Below are 18,269 nucleotides of genomic sequence, written 5' to 3' on the forward strand. Positions count from 1 at the left end.
CTCAAATTAGCAGTGAACACCCCCCCCCCACACACACACACACACACACAGACAAACACACAAACACACACACACACACCTCTGGAAACCGGCAGCTGCAAGAAAGCTCGGAAGAGCCTGTTTACACATGTAGAATGATTAACAGTTCATTTATAGGAAATGGGTTCAAATGTGTAAACGCATGCGCTGGTCCTTTTTTAAAGGAGGGGTAAAAATAAACTAATGCCCCCGACCAGAAGACCGTTTGTAGTCTCCGAGTCCCACAGCTCGTCTTTTGTGTTTGTTCCGTCAACATCAGTGTTTTGAGAAAGAAGGAATTTGACTCGAGCTTGTTGCCATTTTTTTTCAGAGAGGTTTCTCTCTCTCTGTAATGCACATGGAAAATGCTTTTATTGTTGTTGTTGTTGTTGTTGCAGACTCACAAAGCTCAATAGCCCTCACTGGGTGTAATGATGTTGTTTTGTGTTATATTGTACATCCAGCCTCGTTTTCCTCCATGTTTTCATCTCCCTTTGTTCTTCTTTCTAAAGACTTCCTCAGTGTTGACTCTTTGCAAAATTGTGTTTCTCCTGAACTTTACATTTTGGACTTTCATGGACATTTTTTTTTTAAAGATGGATACACCTGTAGAGGATTGTGAGAGATTCAGGGACGCCCTCTCTAAGTGTTTGTATAAAGGAGCAAACTGTTGGGGGGGGGGGGGGGGGGGGGGGGGGGGGGGGGGGGGGGGGGGGGGGGGGGGTGTTGTAAAACACTAGTCTGTTTTTTGGCTGAAGCTGCTGAGTAATCTGAAGCGAGTGTATGATAGTGAGTGTGTGTGTGAGAATGTTCTTCACAAAGCTGAACATGTTTTTTCTTTTTTTAAATTATTGATTGTACAGTTTCGAGGGTATGAAGAGAGACTTTTTTCACAATAAAACTATTGAATGTCAGAGTCAAGATCTCACTGCTGTTATTTTTAATGTGATTCTCTGTTCGAGTGTTGGGTGTTTCCTGTGGGGAGGCTGCCATCTACTGGAAGTTACACCACATCTCTCTTCTAGTCAAGACATCAAGACTGCTAGATATTAGCCCTTGGGTTTGTCCCATAGACCCGCATTAGAGCCGACGACTATATAGCTGTGTGCACACATCGGGTTAACTTGTGTCTACATTTTTATCATCTTGTATTCTTTAAATGCCTCAATTTTTGCTGTCCACACAGGACTGTTTAAAAAAAAATAATTTCCAAGGTTATGGTTCAGTTTATTAAATTAATAAGAATTGAATAAAGAAAACAAGGTAGTTTAAAGGAAACACGGTCGTAATGAAAGAATATTAAGAACAAAAAGTTAAAAAAATATATAACTAATATTTACAAAGAAAAATACACGTGTATATAACTGTTACACACATGTTGTAATACAAAGAACTGGGATAGAAAGTGGGACAGCCAAAAATAAGATGAGCCTTTATTAATTCCCAGAGGATAAATTAAGTACGTTTTTAATGTTTACCTGCTTATAAGTAAAGCTTTTATTTTGAAAAGGATGTTCTCTGACCGGAAATATTTCATGCAAGCGCTAACTCGTCAAACGTTGCACGTTGGGCTGCTGTTTTCACAACATAAACCGCGTATAAAACCCGAAGATCAGACAGATCCGGCCCGTAAACGCAGCTGATTGCCCGCATCATGTCCAGCATTCAGCTTCTCCGCGTGCTCGTTAACGAGCGGCTGTCTGCGGCCGCTGAGGAGATCTTCGAGGCGGTTAAAAAAACCATCGTTAACTACGAGGAGGAGATCCTGCTCTCTAAACGGGAGATCCACCGGCAGCGCAGGATGCTGCGGACAGTTTTACAACCTGAAATAAAAATAAACAAACACTCAGGTTTGTGAATTATTAGCATGCATTCATTCTTTAACATCTGGCTCCGACTATGCCCCGAATCGCCATCAACAAGAGCTTCGTCAACGCCCACTTTTCTGGTGAAAACGAAGTGGTGTCAGAAGTATTTAGTTTAGCTAGCTAGCTAACTTAACTATGGCCGCTTGTTTTCTTTCTTAAATACATTGGTAGTTAAATGGGATGAATGCTAAAACAGGTTTATTAGCGGCTTTAACATGCCTCATATTAGCCAGGCCCTTCCGGGGTAAGATGATACCTGCCTAATAGAAAGAACGTCAGAACACCAAACGCCATTAAAAAATCTAAACATAATATTTGCTTGTTTATCTGCCAATACATATACCTAATAGCCCACGATTCAATATGTTTTTTTTATTGCAAGGGTATAGCTTTACATTCGGCACACAATTGATTCACCAAACAGCTCTACATTCAGATGGAAAAAAAACGTATTACTTATTGTGTGTGATCACTATCAGCGGTAACACACATGTTGAAAAACGAGTCTGGTTGGAACAGGAGTGAATATGAACAACAATATAAAGTGATTTTTGGGGTTTTACATACGCCGAATTAGAGATTGCATCCGATTGATTTGGAAAAAGTCATAAGTCATTTTCATGATGTTAACTAGTAGAAGTGAAGAGTCATTCATTTGTCACATTGAATGATGTCAGGTGGAACTTTGTAACGTTAGTCAAAGCCAAATCCAATCAAAATAATGATCAGCAAACTACTGAGATGGCAAATGTTTTCCCTTTTATATAAATATACATTTAATTTGTCACACAAATATACTCTTCACTCACTACAGTCTTATTGGAGCCAGAGTTCAGGTTTGTCATGTGAAAAGTTTTACTTCAGGACCACTAGTGTTAGTGTTAGTGGGAGAGGAGCTGAAATTTGTTGATGAACAGAAAGTTTATTACATAACTATTTGGACTGTGATTTTACAAGCAAAAAAAATGCTGGGTTGTGAACTATGTTGGTCAGCCAAAACAATCTAACAAAGCAATTCAGGGAGAATTACATTTTTTAAATTAGAAAACGGTTTATTTTTTAAGATTAGTTATTACTGAATAAGCAGCTGCTACCTAGTTGTTACTTAATGCTAACTTATTATTACTTAATATTAATATCTACCCTCCATGCCATATTTTTCTCTGTCCTGCAGGCCAACCACAGCTGGCTCTCTCCGTCTGGGACGAGGACTTGACCTCGGACCAGCAGCAGGGGCACTGCGATCAGGAGTGGAGCTCCGGTCTGAACCAGGACGACCCGGAGCCCCCCCAAACTGAGAAGAGCCAGGTGGAGGACCACTCCAGCTGCCAGGAAGACGAGGAGGAGGAGGAGGAGGAGGAGAACACCATCAGGTTCATCTTCACTCCTCCGTACGTGAAGAACCAGCCTCAGTCCAGTTACCACAGCGCTAAAGGAGAAGGAGATCCTCTGCCGAGCACTTCAGCTGAGCAGGATCAACCAAAGGTGGAGGACGACGGCCCCGCGTCCTCCAGCTGTTCTGCAGCCGAACACGAAGACAGTGACGAGGAGTGGCGGGGGAGCGCGGGAACTCAGAGCGAAGATGGCGACGGCGACAGCGACAGCGGCCGCAGGTGGAAGGAGAGGAAGCAGCCTCGTCTACCGACGTCCCCGAAACCGCCCCCGGCTAAAAAAGCCAAATCACGAATCTGCTGTAAGGTGTGCGGGAAGGCCTTTCACGCCAACGTCTCTTTGGTAAATCACATGGAGGTTCACCCAAAGGACGTCTGCGGCGTGTGCGGGGACTGTTTCCAGACCGAGGAGAGCTTTGAAGTTCACCTGAAGACGCACGTGAGAGCTGAAATTTGCAAAGTTTGCGGGAAATGTTTCGGCGCCTCCAGCTCTCTGGAGACGCACATGAGGATCCACACGGGAGAGAAGCCGTTCAACTGCAGCGAATGCGGGAAGTCTTTCAACTGTCGCCACAACATGATGCGACACATCCGGATACACACTGGGGAAAAGCCGTATCCTTGCACCATCTGTGGAAAATGCTTCAATGACTATTCCACGTTGAAACGCCACCTGCTGGTCCACGTGCACAAGAAGAACCAGGACCCGGAGAACGCTTTGGAAAATGAAAACGGCGACGACGTCAAGACGAAGACATCGTCAGCGAAAAAGCAGCCGACCCGGACCATATGTGAAGTGTGCGGGAAAACGTTCCACTCCGTTGTCTCTTTGGTGAATCACGCCAAAAGTCACGCCACGGACCTCTGCGGCGTGTGCGGGACGCACTTCGACTCTGAGGAAAACCTCAAACTTCACCTGAAGACTCACAAGAACGGGAAGGTCTGTGAGGTGTGTGGGAAGTGTTTCGACAGCCAGGCGAACCTGGAGATGCACATGAGGATCCACACGGGGGAGAAGCCGTTTCTCTGCAGCGAGTGCGGCAAATCCTTCAACTGCCGACACAACATGATGCGACACATCAGGACCCACACAGGAGAGAAACCCTACCTGTGCAACATCTGCGGCCGCTGTTTCAGTGACCACTCCACGCTGAAGCAGCACAGCAGCACGCACACCGGAGACAAACCGCACCGCTGTGAGGTCTGCGGTAAAGGCTTCCACCGGAAGACATACGTCAGGCTTCACATGAAGAGCCACACATCTGAGAAGTGACTGCTCTGTGAATATGCACGGGTGTAAATAGGCTATATGACGGAACTTGTGTAAAAAAGAAAACCGTACAAGCTGAGCTGCTGGTGAGAGAAGACACCGTAGCATGTATGGCATTGCCTAGCCTACAATGCTGTGTCTAATATGCAATTAGCCTACTTTGACAAGTCTTGCTGGGTTTTAGGATGGCCTGTAGAGTTATGAATAAGCAAAACTCGGAGAGCAGCTGAAACTACGAAAATAAGAATGGTTGATCCCCCCCTCGCCCGGACGTCGCTGCTTCCCAGGGCCGTGGACTTGATGCTGGTTGCTCCCTCTGTCTCCCTGGGGCAATGTTGTCGACCAATTTTTTCGTGTCATAACCATTCATATCTAAAGACCGTGTGTGGGGAAACATAATGTAATACCCATTGACTAACAAAAAATAAATGACAACGGCCCAACGACGCATGATTTGACCCATCGACTTTCAGGGGGCAGCCCTGTGAATGACACATTTATAAAAACATCTTAAAGATGAGGCTCACCCAGCTATAGCTAGCTCACCCAGTGTGCGCCCCATGTAGGCGGAGACTTGGCAGGGGCCCGGATCGCAGTCCACCCCGTGGCCCTTTGCTGCACGTCCTCCCCCATCTCCCTCCCCTTTCCTGTCTTCAAGCTATCCTTTCAGTTAAAGACCATAAAACCCCCAAATATTCTTTCAAAAAATAAATCAAAAAAACATCTTAAAAATGCTTTGTTTTCTCTCTTTATTTAATCCCAGATGCGTAAACCTCAAAACAGCATCTCCATGTCAGTTCAATTGAAAGAGGAGTGTCTGTAATTCGAAAGTTACTGAAAAGGATTTCAGTCAATTCCTCTTTTGGGGTTTCTTAACAACCTGTTGTAGCATAATACCTTGATACCATAATAGGTTACTTTTTTTTAAACTGCAGGCAAAATAATTTGAAATATGAGACGTGACAAATTATCACCAGACAGCATTTTGCTGCCCTCAGGTTGGAGAATAAAAAGTTCTGCAGGTTTAAATCTGTTATACTGGTGTTTGAGCACCTGGTGGCAGCAGAATGTGCTTTAAACACAACTAATATTCCCCTTCTAAAGGACGTATGGCAAACAGGGTTAACAATTAGCTGCTCGTTAACACATCACTCATTCAGAGTCTTGTTTATGTCCAATATTCATTCTGCAACTTCAACTTCAGTTTATATACTTCAATTCAATTTTATTTAGAGTCTCAAATCATCAGAGTTATCTCAAGACACTTTACAGATAGAGTAGGTCTAGACCACGATCTAAAATTTACTAAGACCCAACTCCTTTTAGGGAGAAACCTCATCACATACACAGTCTCTTCACAGGTTAAAATTTAACAACAGACACACAACTGTGAGACTTCACATGTACAAATACACAAAGAATCTCACACATGAGGGTGAGAGTGTTAATATCGCCACAGGGTTGAATTGAGGACATTTAAAAAAGTTAATGCAGCATCAGTGATTAAAATGAGGTAACTGCTGTATTTATCAAAGTAGAAAACAGTTGGCCACAACACTGAGAAGAAAATAACAATCTCAGCCAATCAGAGTTTTCTGTTACACGACTAAAATAACTTGTAAACGTGCGCATGTTCCCTTCCTTGAGGATATTTTGCTGCGGCACCGTGGCTTTTCCCGGTGCTCAGCCAAGCCAAGTGTGATTGGTTTAAAGAAATTCCAATAAACCAGAACCCGTTTTCCTCCCATCTCGGAATGCTGTGTGGACTAGCCGGACCCTCCTGAGAGTCTGGAGGAAGGTCTGGCAAAGAGAGACTAGCAGTGTATTCATCTGTTGCAGCTCTAGTGAGCATTTGTGGCAGCAGAATGGTGTATGTGGGATTGAGTCAATGTGTGTGTGTGTGTGTGTGTGTGTGTGTGTGTGTGTGTGTGTGTGTGTGTCAGCCGGGCAACTCACTGATTTTTGTGGTAAAGAGATAAAAGAGTTCAGAATCATCTTATCTGTTACATAAAGTGCTTTAAAGTTTGTTTTTGTTTTTAAATCAGTTGTTGAAGCGATGTAGTGCCAACCTTTTTAATTTATTACACACTGCATATTTTTCTATTTTCATTATTTCCCTCAGGTTTCCTACTGAATATACTTCATATTCTCCTCTCATATGTATTTACTGTTCGTTTGCATTCAGGCTACAGTCTTCTGTTGTAAATGTAAATGTGCTGTATTTATATAGCGCTTTTCCAGTCTTAACAACTGCTCAAAGCGCTTTTACATCTACAGGGAACATTCACCATTCACACACATTCATACACTGTGGCCGGGGCTGCCGTACAAGGTGCCACCTGCTCATCAGATAAACATTCACACAAATTCACACTCCGATGCGCAGCACCGGGGGCAACTCGGGGTTCAGTGTCTTGCCCAAGGACACTTTGACAAAGTTTTTAAACTTTGATAAATAATGTCGGTTGCATCATGTTTAACGCCCTCCATGTAGTACTGTTTACTGCAGCAACAGTGAAGTCCCCTTAAAAACACGCAGAATCATGTTGCTGTGGGTATTTTTGTATTTTGACTGCTCTTCAGGATTTAAAAATCGTTTTTTAATCTTCTCATTTGTGGCATTTATTCATCAGATAATGTTTCCAAGACATTAAAAATCCCCTTGTAATATGGAGATTACCTGATGTGGTCACCCAAAGATGAGCTGTGAGACTGGCATTGTATCCACATCCAGTCTTTTTAATAAACCTGTATGACTTAATATTTATCATTTATTCTAGAATTCACTTTCTGTTGAAGAAGTGACAAGCTAAGTTACAGAGGAAACATTCAGAACATAATATTAATGTAACAACTTTAGGAAGCATGTTTTCAGTTTCAGGAGTCAGGAAAGTTCAGGAATTATTTCCTTGGATGGGAGAAAAAGTAGAGACGGCATGCAAGAAAAGTCCCTGTCCAGATGTTTCTGTTACTTGGTTAGTGCCTGAAATCTCTTGGCCACATGAAAGAATTTGGCAAAATTACTATGAGACACAAAATGACCAGAGATGAGATGCAAACCTACTAAAAATAGATGCAAAACAATCAGATATGTAAAAGTATGCAAAACAACCCAAATGAGCAAGAGGAGAGCGCTTTTCTAGTCATAACAACTACTCAAAACTTTTTACATAGTACAGTAACACTCACACACGTTCACACTCTGATGGCGCAGCATCGGGGGCAGCTCGGGGTTCAGTGTCTTGCCCCAGGACACCTCGACATGGGACTGCAGGGCCAGGGATCCTATTGGCAGGTGACCGATCTGCCTCTGAGCCACAGCCGCCCTGGTTTGTTTCAAAACCAGTCCATGGCAGTAATAAGTAAACAAAACAAAATAGTCATTGACTCATATTAACAACTTGTTAACAAACAGGACACAGATAACAAAGTTAACAGAATTTGAAGGGAGGAGCAATACAAAAAATAGAGAAACAGCTGATGACTCATGATGTGAGACATTTGGCCTTTTTGGTAGAATCCAGAAAAAAACAAAAGTGTATGTGTCATCAGTTAATGCAGCTGGGCTCACACTGTGTGTGTTTTAACGCTAACATACCCACTGTCATCATGCTAATATGTCTATGCATCCTTAAAGGAAGTTGTGTGTGTGTGTGTCTCTCTTTCACCCTTCTTAAATCATTAGGTGACTTTAAGTGAGATCTCACGCTGAAGAAACTAAATTAGAGCACGACTTTGGTTAGAGCAAAACAAGTTGGAGCAGAAGTGAAATGATGAGTCGTTCATTTGATGCTCACTCTTTGTTCGATGCAGGGTGAGTCCCAGCAGTGTTTTATATTAAACTCAGAGCAGGAGGAAAGCGTGTCATCGACGCAATGAAGTGCGTTAATGAATCCGTACACAAATTTTGAAAACACAATGGAGTGTTGCATGAGTCACAAGAACGGGAACCCTTTTAGACTGGATTCCACCGCAGGTGATGCCTCATTAAAACAAACTACATGCAGTTTGCAGGACGTGTCTGATGTGTTCCAAATGGCCACGCCTGCAGCTGGGGCGAAAAGTGAAGCACTTTGGGCTGAATGCTTGTATGAAAGGTGCTTCATAAACAAAGCTGAGTTCAGTTCCGATGAATGCATTTGATCTAGGAAAGGAGAATACTACTACAGTAAAGTATGAAACAAGTGGAGGATAGTCAACCTAACTTCAGTTTATTCACCGGGGATGGCAGTAGTTGGGATGTGAACCGGAGGGTCGTTGGTGCCAGTTCACTTCCTGAGCACTCCCAAGGTGCTCGTTAGCAAGGCACTGAACCCACAACTGCTCTGTCCGTCGACAGCTGCAGCAACCTCACTCCGACTTTGCTCCATTTGTGCATGTACAGCTCCTGAGCATGTGTGTGTATTTCAGGCCTGTGTGTTCTAACACAGAACGATAACATTGTAATTTCCCTTGCAACTTTAATACATTATTACTAATGTATGACTAAAGACAACAAACATCTAGGGATGATTATATACAATATAATATAAAACTGACCTTGTTCCTTTATACTAATGAATATGTTTCAGGCAGCCACAGCGTCTACCTAACTAAAGCTCCCCTGTATATCTAGGGAGGATTTTCAAGATCCTTCTAATGTGAGCTACCAGCTAGCCTGAACCTCCTCATATGCTTGGCAGAGTGTAAAGGTTGCCTTGGCCTTAGACACAGACATTTCTTTATAACCGATTCATTTTCTACCACACTGTAGCTTAAGTGTTTTCAGCTCTGCTCATCTCAACAAACCTCTACGTCTGGCTGGCAGGACAGAAACACAACACCATCGCTGTGTTGACCACACCCAGATAAATACATAGTGTATACAAAAGTCTTAAAACTATGCAAGAAGTGAAACGAAAGTGACAGATGAATGCACCACCTCCCAAAGCCTGGTGGTGTCTATATAAATCAGAGTGAACTCGCAGCCTAAACTCTTGGAGGAACTTGGAGAGAGGTACGTGAACACACTTTTCAAAAAATGCATTCTACGAAAATATTAATATGAAGGATGAAGTTAGTAAGTCTGATGGAAAGTGTGCACTAACCCCTTCAATGGAATATATTGATGCAGTGAACTTACTGACTGATGAAAGCAGATTTATCAGATTTTGTTTATTGGTAACTTCAATTCAATTTCAATTCAATTTTGTTTATAGTATCAATTCATAACAAGAGTTATCTCAAGACACTATACAGATAGACCACACTCCAGAATTTACAAGGACCCAACAGTTCTAGTAGTCTCCTCCAGAGCAAGCAAAAGTGCGACAGTGGCGAGGAAAAACTTCCTTTTAGGCAGAAACCTCGGTCAGACCCAGGCTCTTGGTAGGCGGTGTCTGACGACCGGTTGGGGTTAGAAATTTGTAGTAGTTCATGGCATAGCAGGATGCTGTGCAGCATTACAAGGCACAGCAGGACGTAGCAGTCAGGGAAATAGCCAGGCTTGGACCCAAATGCAGAGTTGAGGAAGTGTCCAGAGGTAGGCAGGCAGGCAAGACAAAACACTGGACACTGAATCCAAGACGATACATTCGGTATGTATTGTCTTGGATTCAGTGTCCAGTGTTCTGTCTTTGTCACCGACAATGATCCCACACAATACAAAGACAGCACAGAGACTAAATACACCAGATAACGATGATGGAACAAGGGACAGGTGACACAAGGGCTCAGGAAGAGGCTCAACACATCAGGGAGGGGCAGACAAACAGATTGGAGGGAAAACACAAGGCGGGACAGGAAAAGAGAAAAATTGGAGACTACAAAACACTGAAACATGCACAACCATGATAGCAACAAACATTTCTCTGAGTTCACTTTTTCAAAACACAGTCAACAGAAGTCAGTGTGGACTCAACTTTGGATAACTTTGCATTGCTTTATTTTCTGGTTTAATTCCAGTTTTTCTTTTCTTTTCTTTTTTTACATTGGTGTTTGATTCCTCCACATCTAAGTCTTTACACTTCTTTTTTCCTACAGTGAACCTGACACCAACATGCAGTGTGAGTGGGCTGAAGAGGATGATCTCCCCTATGGAGCAGTTCCACTGGTCACAGATGCACCTGATGATAATAAATTGTACATCATGTACCATGGCACCAGCAGCCATAACGCTCAATTAATCCTGGCCAATGGTTTCAAGCAGTCGGAGGAGGGGATGCTCGGCCCTGGCGTCTACCTCAGCAGAGACCTGCGTAAAGCCAGCGCCTATCCTAAACGTCACCCTATATCTGACAAGGTTGTCATTAAGGTTATGGTCAATGTGGGGAAAGTGATCGCCATTAATCATCAAGGCCACGCTTATCAGAAGACCTGGCACGACTACGGCTATGACACCGCCTGGGTACCACCCTGGTGCAGAATGGTGAAGACCGGTTTGGAGGAGGATTGTGTCTGGGATCCCGATCGAATTAAGATCATTAACATCATCAAACCACAACGAGTCCAACCCTATACATGTGATGCATGTGGCTGTGCACTTTTGTGTATTGTTATACTTGTAATGGGCCTTTTTCAGTGTATTTGTTTGATCTATTTGGAAAAAAAGTAAATGTGGGGAAAGTTATCGCCATCATTTGTCAAAGCCACCCACGTCGGGTGGACTGGCACGACTACGGTTATGACAGGAGCGGTTTAGAGGAGGATTCCAATCTAATCAAGATCATTAACGCCATCAACCCACGCCTACTCCAACCCTATAGATTTGGTGCATGTGGCTGTGCATTTTTGTGTATTGTAATATTTTGTGTACTATAATACTTTTCATGAATCTTTTGTGTGTGTGTGTGTGTGTGTGTGTGTATATATATGCATTTATATTTTTTTGTGTGTGGTAGACTTTGTGGCATTTCTCCTTAGAGGAAAAAGGCAAAGACTAACAGTGGTCTTCTCCTTCAGGGAGGACACACAGGGAAGGGGCTTAAAAGTCATAAAACCTGAAAAGCATTGTAAATAATTAGATGAATAATCGACACTTGCATATTATAGAAGGACATTTGAAATCATGCTTAAATGTAGTTTTCCCATTACTATATATATATATATATATATATATATATATATGTATATTTGGATAAAAAGTAAACGACATTTGCATTTTGTAACTGTGTCATTTTAACCTGGAAAATAAATGGTTTGTGTTAAATCTGAGTTGCTATCTTGTTATTTTGAAATCAGGGTGTGACGACACATACGTTTTAAGATGCAGTCACTTCCTCAGGCTTAGAAAACGTCCTGTACACAACCAGAACGATCAGAAGCCTCCCCAAATTCCCTAAGAGCCACTATGTAGAGCAGCAGCTGTAAATGATGTAGTTGCCTTGTTTGTAGTTGTTTTGTGTCTCTGTCAGTCGGGGTGTCCTGCATGTTTCCGCCCAGGGGCCCATTGTCTACTATACATATAATGTCAATTCCAGTGGGAAACTGTCTTTCATTCAGACTCAAGCGCTTGTAATGATACATGCAAAATTCATGTTTATGGAGGGTGCAATGTGGGAAATACAGCAGGTTTGATACACCAGTTAAGTTTTATTTTTGTGGAAATGAAAAGCAGGTGCACAATGAAAACATAAGCACATATGGTAGGAATGTGGTTCTGAATGTTGTTCCCTCCGGTGCCAAACTTGTTTTTATCTTTTTAGTGATCTTTGGTTAATTGTATCCATTGGTATGCAGCTCATCTGCCACTGTACATGAGAAGCTGGGCAAACTCATATTTTCTTTTCTTTCTTAGAGTTTAAAAACCTAAGAAAGAAAAGATGTGGAAATTCCTTTAATTCCCTCGCTCACATCTGCCAAAAATCCCTGATCACTGTGCTGCAGGCTGGCAGGACAGAAACCCAACACCACCACTGTGTTGACCACACCCAGGTAAATACATATTGTAAACGAAAGTCTTAAAATAATGGAAGAAACGAAAGTGAAAGATAAATGAACATTTATGTAATTTCCTCCCAAAGCCTGAAGGTGCTTAAATAAAGCAGAGTGAACTCACAGCCTGTACTCTTGGAGGAACCTGGAGAGAGGTACTTGTACACACACTTTGTTGTTTCCCTAAAAAGTACATTGTTACATAAAATATTATGAGGAGTTGTTGTGACTTAGTCTGATGAACAAATGCTGCTTTTGAACTAAGGTAAAGCTTCAGCAAGACTGTGGTTTTCTCAGAAGCTATAAGCTAAAGTTAAAATGTGACTTTTATATAATGTGCATTACACTATTATATAATGGTAACAGCGTTTTAATATGTTCAGGGTTTCAAAACTGTGAAGCAATCCATTTACCAGAACACTATAAACACTGAAACACTGAAAAAAAGCACAGCAGAATGAAGAGTAATCTTTATACTGACAGGAAATAGTATTTTAGTGAAAACATACAGCTACAGATGATTAGTTTATGATTGTGTCTGTAAGTTAAAGGTGTATTTGGGAAGTTTTTCTAAGTCCAGGGTCTAAGGACAGAGGCTATTGTACAGATTGTGAAGACCTTTGAGGCATATGTGTGATGTGTGATATTGGGCGTATTTGACTTGACTGGACAGTTTGATGCGACACCTAACTATCTTGACTTTTGGACTCAGTAAAACATCTTCTCTAAGAATAAGAAGAATCTAAAAGCAGGCTGGCCGGCCTGTGATGCTGCGCTGAGACAGAGCTGTGCTTTGAGACACATGTTAACATCAAAATGCGTACATGCTTACAATAATAATGTAATAAGCTGATGTTTAGCAAGAATACGCCCTATTATTTATCATTATGGGACCCACCGTATACTATTGTAGTTTAGCATGTTAGCATGCTAACATTTTACTAATCAGCATTAAAGACAAAGGAATGTTGATGACCTGTGATGACCTTATGATGGCGCTAAATGAAAACTCAGAGGGCCACCAAAGTAATTATAATTTGTCCTGTAGGGAAAATAAGCCTAATGTTAATCAATAGACCTATTTTACGGCAGACATTTTGACTTATCATAGTAGGAAAAGCACAGCTGAAATTGATAACCAGCTCAATTCCATCAAGTGTCTCAGTAAGCCATTTCATGGAGTCAGCATGCACAGTACCAGGGCCTCTCCTGAGTGCAATGCAGCCATCATTAATGGTTTGGAATACACCTGTGCTTTTCCTATTAGGACATGTCAACATGTCTGCCGTGTAAAAGGTCTACGGCAGTTGGGGAGGCCTGTGACATGCAGGACACAGGAATTGAACTAGGGTCTTGCTGCTTAGAGCATTTGCGCCCATGTAGCCCGGAACCCCTTCTGGCCCCTCTACTGTTTACGAATACCCCACATTTTACCCTGAAATGTACTTGTGACAATGAATGACTATTCTTTTGTTCATAGTTCTACGTGTGTTGTTAGTCTTTTTAACAACCGAACCTCTGGTGCACAAGGCCAAATTAAGTTACTAGATGAGAAAATGCAGGACTTCCTGGATCATATTTCAGTATTATCGTGTGTCTGACCGGCATCAGAAGCAACCCCACCGCCCACCAACACAGCCTGTTTTTCAGTGGCTGTAGACTCTTAGTTTTCTTCTTCATTTGATAGCGCTAGGCTAACGGTTCCCTCTGCTTCTTCAGTCTTTGTGCTAAGCTATGTTAAACACACCTAGAACTTCCATGTATTGTTTGATTCACAATGATGTTTATGTTATTCACGACTCCATCTGAAGCCTTAACACTAACAGTCTTCTTTCCTACCCTAGAGAACCTGACATCAACATGCCGTACGAGTGGGCTGAAGATGACTTTGACTTGCCCGATGGTGTGGGTCGCCTGGGCCTCACTGCACCAATAAGTGGTAAAAAGTATGTCATGTACCATGGCACCACCAAGAGGGCAGCTCAATTAATCCGTGCCACTGGGTTTACACAGTCCGCAGACGGGATGCTCGGCCGTGGCGTCTACCTCAGCAGAGACCTGGACAAAGCTAGCCGCTATCCCATCAACCACCCTGAGTCCGACAGGATCGTCATTAAGGTTTTGGTCAACGTGGGGAATGTGATCGTCATCAATTATCAAGGCCACCGACGTCAGAAAACCTGGCATGACAGCAGATACGGCGAGGTGTATGACACCGCCTGGGTGCCACCCAATTGTGGAATGGTGAAGAGCGGTTTGGAAGAGGATTGTGTCTGGGATCCCAATCGGATCAAGATTCTTAAAATGATCCAACCACGCCCAGTCCCAACCTGTGGTGGACAAGGTGCATGGGGCTACTACTGATTTCTGCTAGCTGTTATCAATTTATTTTGTAAGGCAAATTTATTTTTATAAATTTGGTTAAAAAGTAAATGACATTTGCATTTTGTTACCGTGTCATTCTAGCCTGGAAATAAATGGTTGATATTAAATCTGAGTTGCTGTGTGTGATAAGTATTTTGTACTTCACTACATTAATCTGACAGCTTCAGTTAGTAGTTACTTTACAAATTAAAATGTTGCATACAAAACACAAGTAGTTAATAAAAAACAATGTGTCACATTATAAATGAATCTACCCAACAATAGTTAGGCGCAGCTAAAATGCATAGCTGATGAAACCCCTTAATTGATTGACAGAACTGTTGGGATTGTTTTCAGTTTCTAAAATGTAAGAATATTTCTGGATTGAGAACTTTTTTTTAATTATTTTAAGTACATTTTCTTGATGTGACTTACATATTTTTACTTAAGCAACATTTTCAATGAAGGACTTTAATGGAAGACTTTGATCAGATTAGTTTTTACAGTGTGGTATAAGTACTTTTTGACTCAGATGAACTTATCCTCAGCAGCAGAGGTGACTCTTGGTCTTCCTTTCCTGTGGCGGTACCCATGTGAGCCAGTTTTGTTGTAGCACTTGATGGTTTGTGTGACTGCACTTGGGGACACATTCAAAGTTTTTGCAATTTTCTGACTGTCATTTCTTTAATTTCTTAGTGAAGAATCTTGTCTCACTACATGTAGGTCTCCCTTTAGTTTTTGATAAAAATCAAAGTGGCATTTCATTTTATTAATTCAATCTGTTAAATACCATAGACTGATCCATTTTCAGTTTGGTGTTCTATTAATTCAACAAGCAGTGTACATGTACATCGGACCTTAGCAAATCAGACCATTATGCAGAGTAGTACATTTTGATTTTAAGTAGCTTATACCACATTTCACATGCAGGTATATGTCATACAGATTAATATAGTGAACCATACATGTCTACTACCTGCAATTTTATTGTTTTTTGCCCTGCATGGACAAAAGCCCAGAGAATACTACAATCATATTCCGCAGTAATGGATGTATAGATCTGCCTTCTGTGCTCTAGGGGGGTTGTAAATTCAATGGTTTTTATGCAAAATATTTGATCGTGAGTATTTGGCAGAGTGAGAGAGAGAGAGAGAGAGAGAGAGAGAGAGAGAGAGAGAGAGAGAGAGTTCAAAGAGTGAAAAGGGGAAGAAAACATCTCTATCTTTAGATGTTCATTCAATTAGATTTCTGGCACTTCTCTGCAATATGCATGAAACCAGACTAATCTGGTGGAAAGTGTATTAGAAGACGAGAAGTCATAGAACTGTTGGAGCGTAGTGTGTGTGTACGTATGTGTGTGTGTGTATGTGTATGTGTGTGTGTGTGTGTGTGTGTGTGTGTGCGTGCGTGTGTGTGTGCACGTTACAATTGCCACTTTAAAATCTTAGAATTATGTTGAGATAGTGATGTATTTGAATAATTGTCTCTACTGTTCCGCCACTGTACATGAGCATCTGGGCAATATCATACTTTTTTTTACCATCTTACCATTTAATCTAATTGACAGCAGGAAGGTCAAATAACTCCCTCACTCACATCTGCAAAAAAGGCCCTAAAATCACTGATCACTGTGCTTCTGCGGGCCAAAGTGTTGAACACACCCAACCCTAAATCATAACATGGTGCAACACGGAATGAAGAAACGAAAGTGAAAGATCAATGCATATATAAAAAGCTAGTTAACTCACAGCTGGCATTCTTGGAGGAACCTGGAGAGAGGTACGTAAACACACACTGTGTCTTTTCCCTGAAAAGTGCATGTTTACTTAAAATATCTTCAATACTGTTTGTACAAGGATATGTAGTTAGTCTGATGAAAAGTTTGCTCCTAAACCTTCAGTGAAACATGATGATGTGTCTGACTCATCTGGGAACTTCCTGATTAAAACAGATGTATCCTGGTGTTTTCAGCCATCGACAAACACTTCTTTTTAAACTGTGTTTAAACCCAGTGAAAATCAGCAAAACTGAAACCCCATTTTAATAAGGTCAGGGTGTAGAAGTGGGAAGCAATACATTTAACAGAACACTATAAATATGCACAGCAGAATAAAGAGTAATTATTATACTAACATGGGATAAAATAACACTCTTAGATAGGTACAAACTGTTCTTTTCCCCCCAGTCAGTGTGTCTGTGGGAGGGTGTCTTGTCCTATACTGTACAGATTGTAAATCCTCTGGAGGAAATTTGTGATATAGGGCTGTGTGAATCAAATTGACTCGACACAATGGTTTAAAGTTTCCACTTCAGCTGACTATCATGACATCTGGCCCCAATAAAAACATCACTTGCATGGTCGGGTTGGATCAGTGGGTAGAGCAGGCGCACACAACTGAGAGGTTTTTGCCTTGATCCAGAGGTCCAGGGTTTAAATCTGACCCATGTCAATTTCCTGCATGTCTCCCCCCTTTCTCACCTAGCTGTCCTATCGAAAGAAAGGTGGAAAAGCCCAAAAAATTATCTTAAAAGAAGAACAGCCAAACAGACTTTTTTACTAATAAAAGATGGTCACTCGTAGTGGCTTTAAACTAAGATGGTGAACACATTACACATTAGTATTGTTATTGTGAGCATGTCAGCCACAGAGCCAGGCTAACAGTTTTTCTGTGCTTCTTCAGTCTTTAAGCTAAGCTTGGCTAAACAAAACCAGAACCTAAATCTTTCTTGTTGAATCATATCTGAATTCCTTTATTTACAATGTTGTTTAGTTTCTTTACATTGAATCCTTCTGAAGTCTTTACAAGTATAATCCTCTTTCCTACAGTGAACCTGAAACCAACATGCAGTACGAGTGGGCTGAAGAGGACTTTCAACTTCCCTACGGGGCAGTTCCACTGGGCCTCTCTGCACCAGATAATAATAAATGTTATGTCATGTACCATGGCACCACCCGCCATAATGCTCAATTAATCCTTGCCAATGGTTTCAAGCAGTCGGAGGAGGGGATGCTCGGCCCTGGCGTCTACCTCAGCAGAGACCTGCAGAAAGCCAGCGCCTATCCTAAACATAAACCTATATCTGAAAAGGTTGTCATTAAGGTTATGGTCAATGTGGGGAGAGTGATCGCCATCCATTATCAGGGACACCCATATCAGAAGACCTGGCACAACTACGGCTATGACACCGCCTGGGTACCACCCAAGTGCGGAATGGTGCCGAGCGGTTTGGAGGAGGATTGTGTCTGGGATCCCAATCGGATCAAGATCATTAACATCATCAACCCACGCCTAGTCCAATAGCCATGTCAACATTAGGGTGGAGAAGGTGCATTTGGCTACATGTGAGCTCTATGAGATGTTCCCCATTTATTTGTGTGGTTACTGTGTCATTGTACCCTGAAAAATAAATGGTTGATTTTAAAGCTGAATTGCTGTCTGGTTATGT

The 18,269-nt window shown here is 41.9% G+C and overlaps 2 protein-coding genes across 2 annotated transcripts; both read left to right on the forward strand.

The window, feature by feature from the left end:
• Positions 1-1,463: 1,463 nt before the first annotated feature.
• On the forward strand, positions 1,464-4,828 carry LOC117957916 (gastrula zinc finger protein XlCGF26.1-like). The gene is made up of 2 exons (XM_034893996.1): positions 1,464-1,868; positions 3,061-4,828. Exons 1-2 carry the CDS (start codon positions 1,673-1,675, stop codon positions 4,548-4,550), a joined length of 1,686 nt encoding a protein of 561 aa, XP_034749887.1. The 5' UTR covers positions 1,464-1,672; the 3' UTR covers positions 4,551-4,828.
• Positions 4,829-10,568: 5,740 nt separating this feature from the next.
• Positions 10,569-18,191, forward strand: LOC117958180. Its single transcript, XM_034894451.1, has 4 exons — positions 10,569-11,135; positions 12,411-12,458; positions 14,303-14,790; positions 17,715-18,191. Exons 1-4 carry the CDS (start codon positions 10,585-10,587, stop codon positions 18,122-18,124), a joined length of 1,497 nt encoding a protein of 498 aa, XP_034750342.1. The 5' UTR covers positions 10,569-10,584; the 3' UTR covers positions 18,125-18,191.
• The last annotated feature ends 78 nt before the right edge of the window (positions 18,192-18,269 follow it).

This window comes from Etheostoma cragini, chromosome 15 (assembly GCF_013103735.1).
Source record: "Etheostoma cragini isolate CJK2018 chromosome 15, CSU_Ecrag_1.0, whole genome shotgun sequence".
Lineage (NCBI taxonomy): Eukaryota > Metazoa > Chordata > Actinopteri > Perciformes > Percidae > Etheostoma > Etheostoma cragini.

Excerpts from the sequence above, each read along its gene's own strand:
- LOC117958180 (XM_034894451.1), top strand. The coding sequence starts at position 10,585 with ATGCAGTGTGAGTGGGCTGAAGAGGATGATCTCCCCTATGGAGCAGTT. Across the intron at positions 12,459-14,302 it reads ACTGTGTTGACCACACCCAG|AGAACCTGACATCAACATGC; the intron begins GTAAATACATAT and ends TTCCTACCCTAG. Across the intron at positions 14,791-17,714 it reads ACCACGCCCAGTCCCAACCT|TTCCACTGGGCCTCTCTGCA; the intron begins GTGGTGGACAAG and ends CCTACGGGGCAG.
- LOC117957916 (XM_034893996.1), top strand. The coding sequence starts at position 1,673 with ATGTCCAGCATTCAGCTTCTCCGCGTGCTCGTTAACGAGCGGCTGTCT. Across the intron at positions 1,869-3,060 it reads AAAAATAAACAAACACTCAG|GCCAACCACAGCTGGCTCTC; the intron begins GTTTGTGAATTA and ends TCTGTCCTGCAG.